The sequence below is a fragment of the Salvia splendens genome, chromosome 20 (assembly GCF_004379255.2).
Source record: "Salvia splendens isolate huo1 chromosome 20, SspV2, whole genome shotgun sequence".
NCBI classification, from domain to species: Eukaryota; Viridiplantae; Streptophyta; class Magnoliopsida; order Lamiales; family Lamiaceae; genus Salvia; species Salvia splendens.
This window is the reverse complement of record NC_056051.1, coordinates 14070490-14085646: the sequence shown is the minus strand read 5'-3', so window position 1 is coordinate 14085646 and position 15157 is coordinate 14070490. Positions and strand designations below refer to the sequence as shown.

General features: G+C 42.4%; 1 protein-coding gene across 1 annotated transcript; it reads left to right on the top strand.

The window, feature by feature from the left end:
* The first annotated feature begins 12473 nt into the window (after positions 1-12473).
* Positions 12474-13982, top strand: LOC121781850 (putative receptor-like protein kinase At3g47110). Its single transcript, XM_042179550.1, has 2 exons — positions 12474-12773; positions 13559-13982. Exons 1-2 carry the CDS (start codon positions 12652-12654, stop codon positions 13812-13814), a joined length of 378 nt encoding a protein of 125 aa, XP_042035484.1. The 5' UTR covers positions 12474-12651; the 3' UTR covers positions 13815-13982.
* The last annotated feature ends 1175 nt before the right edge of the window (positions 13983-15157 follow it).

The window sequence follows — 15157 nt, the reverse complement described above, 5'->3', positions numbered from 1 at the left end:
TGGATCGTCCGTTACCTTCAAAGACTTGTTCGATCAGACGTATCACAAGCCAATCAAACCAAATCTGCATGAACAAGGAGGGCAAACTGATTCAAGAGCTAAGCCTGCGTCAAGAGGTAATCAGGTGGAAGACAGCAGACCTGATGGAGATGAACCCAAAACGGTGCATACATCCAGCCACGTTGGAGAAAGGAGTGACCAACCTATCTTCAAGGAAGAAATAGTCCATCGGTGAACAGGAGGAGCTACCATCCCAGTGTCAAATCGAACTGATATCCAGGAAGCGAGGAAATCAGAATGGGCGAACCCTAATGCCACCATGACGACATGCACACTGGAGGCAAACATGCACAAGGAGACTCACCCAATTTGCTCTCCTTCATAGGAAAGAGTCATCGGGTTGAACCCTATTGAGACAAGACTGAAGCAGGCCTGGTGGAAGAAGTTCCACTAGCCCTGCCCAATCTTAACTAGTGACCAGGTAGAGGGAGTGAACGGGTACTCCTGTGTAGTCTGCTTGATCAAGCAACAAATTGTAAAACTATTAAACTGATCAAGTGACGTCCTAGGGGAACCCGGTCATATCCTTATAGTTAGTGTAAATATTTCTTGAAGAGTTAGTTTTTTTATGTCTTAGAAAATTAAAAGTCGGGAGTAGAGACAAGAAACTGATCAAGTGGAACTATAGAGTTTGCATCTGGATTTAACTTACCACTTGATTAGTGCAACGAAGGCTAATCAATGGCCACAGTGATTTAATTGATCATGAACAGGTGGTGATAGGACATATGCAGTCATTGGAGAGGTGTCAGGCTGCGCCAACTGTTGCAATGCAGGAACGTCCCAGGGAGAAGGAGAAAGCGTATCAGAGAAGCTAAGCCAGTTGGCACTCTGAAAAGGCGCGCCCGTACATGAATAGTCACGGAGATCTCAACCATCAAAGATCTCAACAGTCGTGATACCAATATAATAGACAGATCTCAGAGTCGTGTTTCACTTTCAACTAAATCCACTACAGTTCATTCCTTTACTCTCCCCACACCGCTCCAAATTTTCGAACCCTCGCCTAGAACATTTTCTCCACCAGCACTCAATCACCACTACTACCAACTATGTTGATAGAGCAAATTCCCAGTCCTTCATCATCCTCCAGTGTCGGCGCCGACGGAGGCGACTAAGAAACTTCATCACAAGTTCATCAAGGAAATCCTAACCCTTCTACGCCAACCACCGCCACTCCACGGCCCCGAGGTAGATAAGGAGACTCTAAGGCACCTTGACAAAATCCTTCGAAGTATACCCCGCGAATTGGGCGATGCAGCAGCATACGCCGAACTCAAAGCTAGACTTGGGATTTCCCGGTCTAAAAACTCGGCTTCATCCTCTAAACCAAAGACCCTACCTAGCCCTCCTACATCACCTCCACCATCTACTATCCAACCTTCGCCGCCATCTCTTCCCAAAACCACATCCCCCATCCCGACTTTACCCCTGTCCCCTCTTCCTAGCTCTCCTACATCACCTACAACCCCCATTCCTAGCTCTCCTATATCACCCTCACCTGAGTCCCCCGTCCAGCCAATGCAACACAGCGAATCTACCTCTGACAGGGAAGGATTGGGAGAGGACTATGGGCAGCCGTTTGGTATTCCGTCACCAACAAGCGGTAGTGGCTCCGCTTCGGGCCATGAGCCGCATTTGACTGGGGACGGCGACATTAACGATGGAGAGGTGGAGGAGTTCCGCCTATTGTTCGAATATGAAGGAACAGAAAAGGAGAAGGAGGAGCCGCTACGCCGTCAGACGCGGCGTATGACAACGGACCGACTCGTGGAGGTAGCTGAAAACCTGAAAACACAGAATGAGGAGGGAACGGTGGTGCAGAGGCAACGTATAGTACGGAGGCTGGTGGATGAAGAAGAACCAGAAGAACCTCAGATCCAGGAGGCTGGAGAGGAGAGAGAGGCTACCGAGGGCAGCCTGGCGAGGGAGAGAAAGAGGATGGGGAAGGAAAGTGTTCTCCCTGCTCCCAAGAGAAGCCGCCCAGCTAACATAGAGGTCGCCGTTACAGATGCACCAAACCCGTTTCCCCACGGCCCAGAGATGAGGGCAGTGATTCGACGGGACAGGAGTTGCGTTGGACCCGAACGTCCAGGAAGACAACAAGGAAGGCCTGTAACCTCTCCATCCACCGCCTACTTTTCCTCAGCATGTGGTGTTGTCCCCAGCTCTTCGCAAACAGATGTTGGAATTCGATGATCCTAAAATGAAGAAGGAGGTGAATCAAAGGGTGACCTCCCAGAAGAAGTTAAAGGCAGGGAAGATGCTGCACCAGCCATTCTTGGAGAAGATAGAGATAAATGAGAGGTTTTCTGCCTACATTGTCGGCATCGGTTTTGAATGGTTGTTAGAGGTCGATGAGACCCCTATGCCGGAGAACCTGGCCAAGGAGTTTTTCACATCCTTCCGCTTCACCGGAAGTTCAGACCTGAACGACAAGAGTGTTTCCTTCAGGGTCTTTGGCCAGGAACAACTGATGAGCCTAAACGACTTCTCCATCCGCATGGACCTCTACACGGAACAACAGGTGGCTGCCGGGGTCTGGGTTGGGTGTGATATCTCCCTCAGAGGAAAACCGAATTCGATCAGCAGGCCGTCTAGAAGGCAATTTGCGGAGGACGTGCCCCTACTTTCAGAACATCTGAATCCAGAGGACATCTTATTGCTGATCCTGCCCTCCGCCTAGGTTTACCTGGCCCCCAATCTTCTCAGACAAGCCAACATACTGGCGATTCTCACTCTGGCTGAGCTCTATTTTATGTGGAGCATGAGAGAACAGAGGAAAGTCCACCTTGGGTTTTGGCTGGCGTATTCCATGAACAAAATTGCTACCCATGCTGCCTGCCATTTGAACATCTGCCACCTACTCGGGGCTTATCTGAGGAGGAACTGGATCGTGAAAAAAGTCGGACGCCCAGTCTTTTGCCCTAGTCCTGAAATGTTTGACTTTGACTTCTTTGTTAGAATTCAAGTTTTAGAGAAGACGAAGGGAGGGAATTTCCAGTTTTACGCAGCAGGTCAGCGGGAGCAACAAAGAAGCCAACCCCAGAGGAGAAGAAGGCTAGAGGAGACCTCAGCAACCCTTGCCGATGGAGAAGAGGATGATACGCACCAGGCACCCACTCCAAGGATGGAGCAGGAGGAGGCTGCAAGCACTGACAGTGCATAAAAGCTCTGAGTGGAGCAGACATTGATACATCTGGTGGATAATTCAAATGCTCAACTGGTCCTGCTGGCCAGGTTGTTGGGAACCACCCAAGACCAGACCCCTGCCAGACGACCACCACCTCCCTCTGCAAGCTCTCCGTCTTGGCGCCCGTCATCCTCCAAGCATACCTCAGCCTTTCCCAGTAATCCTCCCGGAAAGCATTGAGTACAACCCTTCCCCCCCCCCCCATCTCAGCTCACGTTAATTTCAAAACAATTTTAGTTTTGATTTGTTTTTGGTATGTGCAACTGTTATTCTATTCCGCATCACTTAGACCTGTGTTAGGTCTAAGTGTGAGAAGTATGTGTCACGACCGCACTTCCTAAGGATAGAAAGCACGGTGGATCGCGACTAATGGGGGAATTAAGAAGCGGGAAAGAAAGGGGAAAACAATCAAAGGGGTACGAAATGTAGATCAAAAGACGAACTTCATTAACAAATCATAGTCTTAAATCATGAAGCAACATAGTTCGAATAAAAAATAGTCCAACGGATTAAAGAAAACATCAGAGTTCTAAAACTTGACATAGCGGAAGCATTTGAGAGTTAGCTACTACTATGTATGAAGACATAATAGCAACCGGAACATTTATTGAATAGTCTTTGTCCAAATGCTCAACATCCTCCGTCCTCGTCAACGCTCAACCTGCACATAGGGAAAACATATGCAGGGGGCTGAGTACTTGATGCACTCAGTGAACTCATGCCCCAAAAACATTTTTATCATTTAAGTTATGCCGGCCATCGTTAAGTGAAACTCGGGTTTTACTTTAAAATGCCGAGAACCACTAAAATCATTTCCATCAAAAGGTGCATGCGCATGCAAACATCATCATCATTCCCCATCATGTACCATATCTGAACCATCATATGTGAAACGAGAATGTGGCCACAAACTCGATCACTGGACCGGCCGACCACAAAGAACGGCTCACGATCCCCATCAGTGCACTAGCCTAAGTAGGGACTCACTCCCTAGTTAGACCCGAATTCGTTAACCATCAAAGTCTAGTAGGGACTCACTCCCCAGTAGACAATCAGATAGGCATTTCAAAACATAAAATTCGGCATGACATAACATTTGAAACCACCCTTATCTCTCCATTTCATATACATGCAAATAATAGAGTTTAAAGAATAAAGCCCACCTCGAGTGCTTAATCCGAAAACACTTTCTTTCCCTTGCGATCACGATTCACTTGCGATGTTTCACCTTTAAAAAATTTACATAGCACATATATCAACATATTTTCCAATCACATAAATCACATCATAACATACATCTTTGCATATCCTATCACTTCATCACATATATAATTTCATTTGAAAACTGGCAGCACTGCGCAACGATTTTATAAAAATCATTTAAAAATCATCCGACTTCCGTTGGGGCTAAAACTTTACCACAATACAGAAGACTCATCAAAGGACTTCCAGTTAAAATTTCATGTCCAAATACCCCTTTTAGGTCAGTCAAAACAACCACGTAACCTACTGGTCGAGAAAATATTTTCGGCAGAGTTGCGCAGTTAACTTCAAAAATTCACCAAAATTTCATCTTTAATCCAAAAGGGTTGAAATTTACACACAACATAGAAGACATCATGAAGTTTACTCAGGAAAAAGAATTGGTCAATCGGAGTTCATTTGGTCGGTCAAAAACGTGTCGGAACTTACTGTTCGGAATTCGTCGAGCAGACGAGCCGGTGCCATCGCTGTTCGGCCCGTTGCTGCACGTTGTTGCTGTTGTTGGCTGCTGCACAGAGCCGGGAGACGCTGCTGTACGAACGTTGCTGCTCCGCCGTCGCTCCCTTTCCTCTTTCGACCACCATCACTCATCTCTCTATCAATTCGTTTTGTTCCATCACTGTAAACTCTGCAACTCACGGTCCAGATCGGTCGTCGTCGGCTACTGCCCGTTGGTCAGCCTGTTCGCCGCCGACGTCGCCGCTGCTGACTCCGATTCGTCACCCGTGTCCACCACAGACGCTCGGCGCTGCTGCGTCGTCGCTGCTGTGCAGTCGAAGGTCTCGCAGCGTCGCCGTCATTCGCAATTAGCCACTGCATTGTCTGTTTGCTGTTCGGACAGCCATCGTTCCTCACCGATTCAACCTCGAAACGACACGGCAGCCCCTGAAACATCTCCGAACAGCCCCGAACCAACTCCGAACCGCCCCGAAAGATAAGTTCTCCTTCAAAAATATGTTCTTTCGTTTCAGTTTTCAAAACGCAGCAAGGGGGCCACTGTTCGTCGCCACTGCTGGATCGTTGCCGCTGAACTGACGTTGCTGCGTTCGATTGAACCGGAGCCCTCACGCTTCTAACGTCGCCATTTCTCTTCCTCATCGCCGCTGCCTCACTCTTCTTCTCCCCTCATCTCTCGGTTTCTTCTCCTCTCTCTCTTTGTTCTTGTTGTAAAGTATAAAGTGAGAAGAGAAGTGAAAGGGTGGATGTTTAAATGGGGTGTCTTTTGGTTGTAGGATTAATTGAGGGAGTTGGAAGGTGGAAGATGAAGGGTGGAAGGTGTCGTGGGGTTGAGGAAAGGATGCATGTATAGAAATCATTAATCTCTAATTGGGCTTCAAAGTGTGGTTTCCAAATAAAATGAATTGGGCTTGGAAACTTAAAGTTCTTTGATGAAATTGGGCCCAACATGTAAATTGTAGAGTTTGGCTAAGTTGGTTAAAAGAATAAGAAAATTTGGATGACCCAACACTCTTAAAATTAATAGCCCAAAGCCAAATTGTAAAATTATTCTCTCGACAAAAGAAACAAGGTCGAAAAAATTTTCAAGTGTACAAACGACGGTCCTTTCAAGAACACAATAAAAAGAGTAGAAAAAGTCGGGGTGTTACAATCTACCCACCTTAACAAAAATTTCGTCCCGAAATTTACTTACGTCCTTCGAGTATAGAATTTTCCATCGTCTTGTCTTCCAAGCAGCTTTCTCATGTCGTTTAATTGTAGTTCAAAGTCACATCGCTGCCACTCCTAACAATTTATGCGAGATTAGACTATATTACTTAACTCGCGCACTGCGCGTCATCCCTCCTTGTCTTACACCCTCTTTTGCGTTTGAACTTCATTTCGTCTTCGCTATCTTCCCACTACTTGAAATCTACCTCGTATTCTTTTTGTTCTTGTCGTTCAGGGAAAACGTAGGAAATCGTGAAATAGTTCGCACATCAAGCTTGCTCCAACATTTCGCGTCATTCCAAGAATAAAAAGTTTCATGGTTCACCGACCTCCATTCGCACTCTCGATCTCCTTGCCTCGTCATCTCATCACGCCCCTTGGAATTCGCTATTTTCTAGGCCTCATTCGTTCCATCGATAAGTATATTGCCTTAAAAGAAAACATAGTTCGCGCGTATAACTAGCCTACATCTAAGGCCTTTGAAGTCTACATCTCATAACATTATCAATCATACTCCATTCATTATCACGTCCAACATCAATTGCATAAACATTTCTCATTTCACAACATTTTACCACCTCATAGATCAACAAATATCACATATCCAGTCATTCATACTTCAAATAACAAGTACAATACACAACATTTCACTTCCCAAAACAGAACGCTTTCACATTTCACATCTACTTTCAAATCAAAACATTTTCTTCAAAACTCACACTTTTCTCAAAATTCAACATCTCACTTTCAACTTTGAAGTACAAGCTTTGACTCAAAAATCAAAACATACTTGAACATCAACTTTCATCTTTTCATGTAAAAACAAACAATCCATCGTTCCTCATCAAAACTTCATCATCTTTCTTTCTCAAAACATTCTCATAAAACATCTTACCTTTTTCTCGGTTGAGTGTGACGAGTCGGGATGTTGAGCCTTCAATTCACAACCTCATAGTCTAGCGAAACGAGTCTAGACTAGATTGAATAAGAGACTCTCGGTCCAGAGCGGGAGGAAAAATTGCTCTGATACCATTCTGTCACGACCGCACTTCCTAAGGATAGAAAGCACGGTGGATCGCGACTAATGGGGGAATTAAGAAGCGGGAAAGAAAGGGGAAAACAATCAAAGGGGTACGAAATGTAGATCAAAAGACGAACTTCATTAACAAATCATAGTCTTAAATCATGAAGCAACATAGTTCGAATAAAAAATAGTCCAACGGATTAAAGAAAACATCAGAGTTCTAAAACTTGACATAGCGGAAGCATTTGAGAGTTAGCTACTACTATGTATGAAGACATAATAGCAACCGGAACATTTATTGAATAGTCTTTGTCCAAATGCTCAACATCCTCCGTCCTCGTCAACGCTCAACCTGCACATAGGGAAAACATATGCAGGGGGCTGAGTACTTGATGCACTCAGTGAACTCATGCCCCAAAAACATTTTTATCATTTAAGTTATGCCAGCCATCGTTAAGTGAAACTCGGGTTTTTACTTTAAAATGCCGAGAACCACTAAAATCATTTCCATCAAAAGGTGCATGCGCATGCAAACATCATCATCATTCCCCATCATGTACCATATCTGAACCATCATATGTGAAACGAGAATGTGGCCACAAACTCGATCACTGGACCGGCCGACCACAAAGAACGGCTCACGATCCCCATCAGTGCACTAGCCTAAGTAGGGACTCACTCCCTAGTTAGACCCGAATTCGTTAACCATCAAAGTCTAGTAGGGACTCACTCCCCAGTAGACAATCAGATAGGCATTTCAAAACATAAAATTCGGCATGACATAACATTTGAAACCACCCTTATCTCTCCATTTCATATACATGCAAATAATAGAGTTTAAAGAATAAAGCCCACCTCGAGTGCTTAATCCGAAAACACTTTCTTTCCCTTGCGATCACGATTCACTTGCGATGTTTCACCTTTAAAAAATTTACATAGCACATATATCAACATATTTTCCAATCACATAAATCACATCATAACATACATCTTTGCATATCCTATCACTTCATCACATATATAATTTCATTTGAAAACTGGCAGCACTGCGCAACGATTTTATAAAAATCATTTAAAAATCATCCGACTTCCGTTGGGGCTAAAACTTTACCACAATACAGAAGACTCATCAAAGGACTTCCAGTTAAAATTTCATGTCCAAATACCCCTTTTAGGTCAGTCAAAACAACCACGTAACCTACTGGTCGAGAAAACATTTTCGGCAGAGTTGCGCAGTTAACTTCAAAAATTCACCAAAATTTCATCTTTAATCCAAAAGGGTTGAAATTTACACACAACATAGAAGACATCATGAAGTTTACTCAGGAAAAAGAATTGGTCAAATCGGAGTTCATTTGGTCGGTCAAAAACGTGTCGGAACTTACTGTTCGGAATTCGTCGAGCAGACGAGCGGTGCCATCGCTGTTCGGCCCGTTGCTGCACGTTGTTGCTGTTGTTGGCTGCTGCACAGAGCCGGGAGACGCTGCTGTACGAACGTTGCTGCTCCGCCGTCGCTCCCTTTCCTCTTTCGACCACCATCACTCATCTCTCTATCAATTCGTTTTGTTCCATCACTGTAAACTCTGCAACTCACGGTCCAGATCGGTCGTCGTCGGCTACTGCCCGTTGGTCAGCCTGTTCGCCGCCGACGTCGCCGCTGCTGACTCCGATTCGTCACCCGTGTCCACCACAGACGCTCGGCGCTGCTGCGTCGTCGCTGCTGTGCAGTCGAAGGTCTCGCAGCGTCGCCGTCATTCGCAATTAGCCACTGCATTGTCTGTTTGCTGTTCGGACAGCCATCGTTCCTCACCGATTCAACCTCGAAACGACACGGCAGCCCCTGAAACATCTCCGAACAGCCCCGAACCAACTCCGAACCGCCCCGAAAGATAAGTTCTCCTTCAAAAATATGTTCTTTCGTTTCAGTTTTCAAAACGCAGCAAGGGGGCCACTGTTCGTCGCCACTGCTGGATCGTTGCCCGCTGAACTGACGTTGCTGCGTTCGATTGAACCGGAGCCCTCACGCTTCTAACGTCGCCATTTCTCTTCCTCATCGCCGCTGCCTCACTCTTCTTCTCCCTCATCTCTCGGTTTCTTCTCCTCTCTCTCTTTGTTCTTGTTGTAAAGTATAAAGTGAGAAGAGAAGTGAAAGGGTGGATGTTTAAATGGGGTGTCTTTTGGTTGTAGGATTAATTGAGGGAGTTGGAAGGTGGAAGATGAAGGGTGGAAGGTGTCGTGGGGTTGAGGAAAGGATGCATGTATAGAAATCATTAATCTCTAATTGGGCTTCAAAGTGTGGTTTCCAAATAAAATGAATTGGGCTTGGAAACTTAAAGTTCTTTGATGAAATTGGGCCCAACATGTAAATTGTAGAGTTTGGGTAAGTTGGTTAAAGAATAAGAAAATTTGGATGACCCAACACTCTTAAATTAATAGCCCAAGCCAAATTGTAAAATTATTCTCTCGACAAAAGAAACAAGGTCGAAAAAATTTTCAAGTGTACAAACGACGGTCCTTTCAAGAACACAATAAAAAGAGTAGAAAAAGTCGGGGTGTTACAGTATGCATGCCATATTTTGATAGCATGTTTTTATTGTTGGCACTATCTCACACTTAGCCAAGTATCTGGTCTAAGTGTGAGAAGTTTCCCTTGTTCGTTGTTGTGCCGTTGCCTGTGCCTAACCCTTGTTCAAGGACGAGTTCATATGCAGTGGGGAGGGGGGACGGGTTAGTTATAGTAGAATCATACATGCTCAAAATCTTCAAAAAAAATCAAATTCCAGTTAGTAATAAATAGGCAATATGTATGAAATTGGATGAATGGAAGACTTGATTACTTTTTGGAAGAGTTAGAAAAAGGATTAAGTATGCTCACATGTAAAAGCTTGATTGCAACAACTTGATCAGTTTGAACGACGCAAGTATGATGAAAATGCTCAATTTTTAAACCAACTGTGAAAGTCTCTCTATATGTGAGTTATAATCCAAGAGTAGAACACTTTCTACTATTTTTACAAAAGAAAATTTGACGAGAGGCTGACTTTTAATATTGAGATGAAAATTGCACAAGTAGTAAGGACTAAAGGCACTAGGACTTAGCCATTTGAGCCGTTTCGTTTCCTTCGTTCCACAACCCGCCACGTTAATCAAGGCACCCCCTAGTTAACCACTTTGAGCCCATACACTCTTACCCATTCTTTGAAGCCTTAAAACCGAATTTTACTTTTTATATCACATGAGGAAAAAGGGGTAAAAGAGATGAAGTTTTTCAAGGGAAACGAAAGGGGATAGCAATAGAATAGTCGAAATAAGGGTAGTTGAGTTGATCAAGATTAGACAATCAGGTTGATCAAGGGTAAAAAAAAAGTCAGGAAATAAGCCAAAAATTTAAAAGGCTAAAGGTCGAACTCTGACCAAATATCCAGTAAGAAAATAAACATCCCACTATGATCTATGATCCAGCAAGTTTAGTCGAATCTTTGGCCTTTTGACTCATGTGATTTTCTTTTTACAATTTAAAATTTTTATTTTATACTTAGAACCCCTAGGACCCTACCTTAATACGTTACTACCCTTGAGCTCCGTTACGACCCAAAACAAAGACCTTAAGGAACTATCTTGTGCAGTTCGATTCAAGGTATTAAATTTATGGCAACACTGAGTGAACAGTCCTAACATCTCTGGTGAGAAATGAGCGACTGAGTGAATCCAACAGTGGTTTAAATTGAGCAATCTTGACAAACTGACACCTTGATCAAGCAAACGCAAAAAAGGAGAAACAAGAGCTACTGGAAAATGGATTGACCTCGACCTCGGGTATGATTGTTGGAAATTTATTCGGTCTAATGCATAAATGTAAATATGTGTTTTTAGTTTTGAGGCTTGTTTTTCTTTTCGTCTTCTTTTTACTTTCTTGAAATGAGCAAACCATGCCTGAAATTTGCCTTATCTTTTCTTTTCTTTTTCTTATACTTGAGGACAAGTATGTTTTAAGTGTGAGCAGTTTGATAAGACCTATTTCATGCATCGGTTTATGGGTAAAATGTGTGCTATTTGATCGGTTTATCACGCAAAACAAGTGTTAATGGTGTAGAAATGCCGCTTGACCAAGGTAGCAAGGCCGAACTGATCTAGTATGTACAAAAGGCGATAAAAGGCCAAAAATCGGGGAGAGTTGAACAAGGGGGAGTAATCAAGCAGTTAGGCGGGGACCGGTGGCTTCTAGAAGAAGAACACGTGAGGAAATGAGCTAGATGAGGCGCACCATTCTGTTATCAAGGACGACGTTCTAGAAGGGGACACGTGCTGGCATATGAGACGCAAGGACGGGACTGAGTCACGAATTTGTTACTGAAAAGTGCAGTCATTCTAGAAGGGAAGCACGTAGCAATCAATGAGTCGCTCACTCTCAGCATAAGCGAATATTCCCTGTCAAGATCGTTATCCAGCTAGAGGTCGAAGTCGAGCCTATAAATAGATGATGTGCCACCACAAGAAAAAAATCCAATCTTTTACTTTCCGTCTAGTTTAGCTTAGTTTAGTTCTCTATCTTAGTCCAGTTCTCTAGAATAGCTTAGCTTAGATAAAGTAATGCTTAGTTAGAAAGGGGAATTAAAGAAGCGCTGCAGAATACTTGTTATCTGTCGGCGTATTCCAAAATTACCTACCGAGATTCTTCTCGGTTTTACTTGCTTTCTTATTTTCCGAAGTATTAGCTTAGTTTCAATTTCACGTTGTACTGCTCTCAGTTTACCTTAATCAAAGTTATTACGTTTTCATCCTCGCATTTACTGTTACGTTTTCACCTGCAATTCACTTGACCCAGTAGTTAACCTTACCTTGATCAAGTTAGCAAGTTTAATTATGCCTAGAGTAAAAATAATAGTTAAAAACTCCCAAGTTAAAGCGTGGCAGCAGCCAACCCCCTGTTCACTACACACACTCTCGACACACCAACATCTCAGTGGGACCGACCCCGAACTTGCCGCTTTACTGTTAAACTAGTGCAAAATTGGGAGTTTACAAATTACATTGGTAGGAAACGAGCGAGAGCGAGTTTGAATCGATCAAGTGGAAACAACATTTGCTAACTGATCCAATCGGTTCAGTTATTTTCAATATAACTTGGTCCGAATTCGCGCCCCTCTCGAGGCCTTCCAACCTCGTGAGGATGTCAGGAATAGAAAAGGCCCGGATTTGAAGACAAATCCTTTTCCAAGAAGGGGAGGATGATACGAATCATGAAAGTCGTGCATCAAAGTTTACACCTACAAGAAAAATGAGAAAATGAGCTATTTATAGTTTAGGCCCAAATTCAATGTTCAACCAATAAGAAAAATGAGAAAATGTGCTATTTATAGTTTAGGCCCAAATTCCAAGGAGATGTATATAGTTTTCGAATCATCCTTCTAGACATGTTAACAAGTAAAAGTGTAGCAGATGTATGTTAGGTGGGGAATTAAATCTCCACAGATATGCGAGTTCTGCTTTGCCACATGGATTAATGGAAATTATTGATCCACAATTACAGATAGGAGGTTTTAATGTGGAGTTTATAGCTATGGTGTAAGTTTGCCTTAAGCTTTTTCAATCAATTATATAATCTTCATGTCCATGTTCTTCCTTTCTTAATCTTGCATCAATTATAATTAAATTTTCTTCAAGGTTGGAATTGGAAATTTTAAACCCAATAAATTTATGATATGAGCCAAGACTTTTACTTTATTCGAAGTAAGGCTGATAATATCTTTATATAACTATTTAGCTTATTTTTTTGTTTTATTGCTTAGTTGTTAAGATTTGATTTACTTTCTATAATTTTCAGAATTTGATTTGTTAGAATAACTTGTAATTTGCACGGTGCTTGGAAATCGGGCAGAGATGTCAATCTAAAATACAATAGATATAAGGTTGAACTCTAATAATTAATTACTTTATGTGTATGTACGTCGGATTTCGTCTGTGGAAGAATGACCTGAGTGTTGACTTAAAATTAGCACGGTGAGTGTTGAACATTTTGATGTTTCATTTCATATTCTTGAAGGAGTTATTCCTCTTGTTGTTGGTGTCACACTTCCGATTCTTTTTGGTTTAGTTCATCGGAGAAACAGACTTTAAGGGCCAATCCCTAGTTCCATTGGTAACCTTGTCAATCTTAGTATGATAGATCTGTCTCAAAATCTTCTTGATGGCCTAATTCCCATGTCAATGTCAATGCTCTCATATTAGAAGAGTCTTTTTATTTAAAGAAACAAATTCGGAGGCGAACTATCATCCGTGTTTGGAAACATGAGTTTTTTTAGTCGATTCTATATAGATGGGAATGAGCTTTCTTGAAATGTGCCTTCCAGTCTTGATGATTCGGAAGACAAGATTGTAGCATTCAAAGTGCTCAATCTTGATGTCAGAGGTGCCTCAAAGACATTCATGGCAGAGTGTAGAGCTTTGGGCTACATAAGACATAGGAATTTGGTGAAACTTGTAAGTGTTTGTGATATTATGGACTACAAAGGAAATGAGTTCAAAGCATTGGTGTATTATTTCAAATTCAATGGGAGTCTAGTCAAATGGTTGCACAACAACATGGAAGAAAGTGGAAGATTTTAAATGCCTTAGCATATTCTAGAGATTTAATATTGCCTTAGATATTGCTCAAGGAATTAAATACCTTCACTTTGATGGTGGATCATCTATTGTCCATAGAGATTTGAAGCTCGACAACATTCTCTTGGATCAAGACATGGTTGCTTGGGTTGGGGATTTTGGATTAGCCAAGATTGTCTCAAGCATACACTTCCATCATCGTATGAAAAACAACACAAGTACCATTGGGATTGAGAGTACTATAGGCTATGTCTCTCTAGTATATTCTTGAATTGTATTCAAACCTTTATACATGACAACTTTTTAGCCTTAAACTAACTTTTTTATTAATGTTCTAATTTTGGTGTAGAATATGGCACATCATACTCGATTTCCATGCAAGGAGATGTATATAGTTTTGGAATTATTCTTCTAGAGATGTTCACAAATAGAAGTCCAACAAATGATATGTTTGGTGGGGAATTAAATCTTCACAGATATGCGAGTTCTGCTTTGCCACATAGATTAATAGAAATTATTGATCCACAATTACAGATAGGAGGTTTTATTGTGGAGTTTATAGCTATGGTGTAAGTTTGCCTTAAAACATTTCCATCAATTATACAATCTTCATTTCCATGTTCTCATTTTCTTAATCTTCCATCAATTATAATTTAGTTTTGTTCAAGGTTGGAGTTGGAAATTTTAAAACCAAATAAAATTATGAGGCTGATAATATCTTTATATAACTATTTAGCTTATTTTATGATTTATTTGCTTAGTTGTTAAGATTTGATTTACTTTATGTAATTTTCAGAATTTGATTTGTTTAAGAGCCTGAAGAAACGGTAGGGTTAATTTCCAACATCCCAAAAATTTCCATAAAGTCCGTTGGGTCTTCTTTCTTCTTCCTAGGTTCACCTCGTTGGGGAAAGGGTTTCACTTGCCTTTCACTATTGTTAACGTTTCCCCTTGGAAGATTCTCCAGTTTCTATGTTGATTTTTTCTATCTCAGGTTCAACTCCTGGACCTAGGGAATGTTGATCAGCTGTCCTGGGTACTGCTTTCTCACTGTCTGTATTCTGGTTGGCATTCCCTGTTCCGACCTCCCCTGTTTCAGCTTCCCCTGTTCCGGTTTCCTCTGTTCTGATTCCATTTTCCAATGCAGTGAGAATGGACTCTCCATCTTTCTTCATACTTTACCCATCATATCCTCGCCCGATCTCAGGGTTATCTGGCTGATATTTGCCCTATCTGGTGGTTTTTACCGAGGCAGGAAATCTTCCTTCGTTCCCGCGCATCTCGCTCAAAGAAGTCGCGATCTGGTAGAGCTGTTTAGCTAACATGTCCATGGCTGCCTTCTGCTC

Coding starts and splice junctions, on each gene's coding strand:
- LOC121781850 (XM_042179550.1), top strand. CDS start 12,652: ATGTTAGGTGGGGAATTAAATCTCCACAGATATGCGAGTTCTGCTTTG. Junction 12,774..13,558: donor GTGGAGTTTATAGCTATGGT/GTAAGTTTGCCT, acceptor TGTGCCTTCCAG/TCTTGATGATTCGGAAGACA.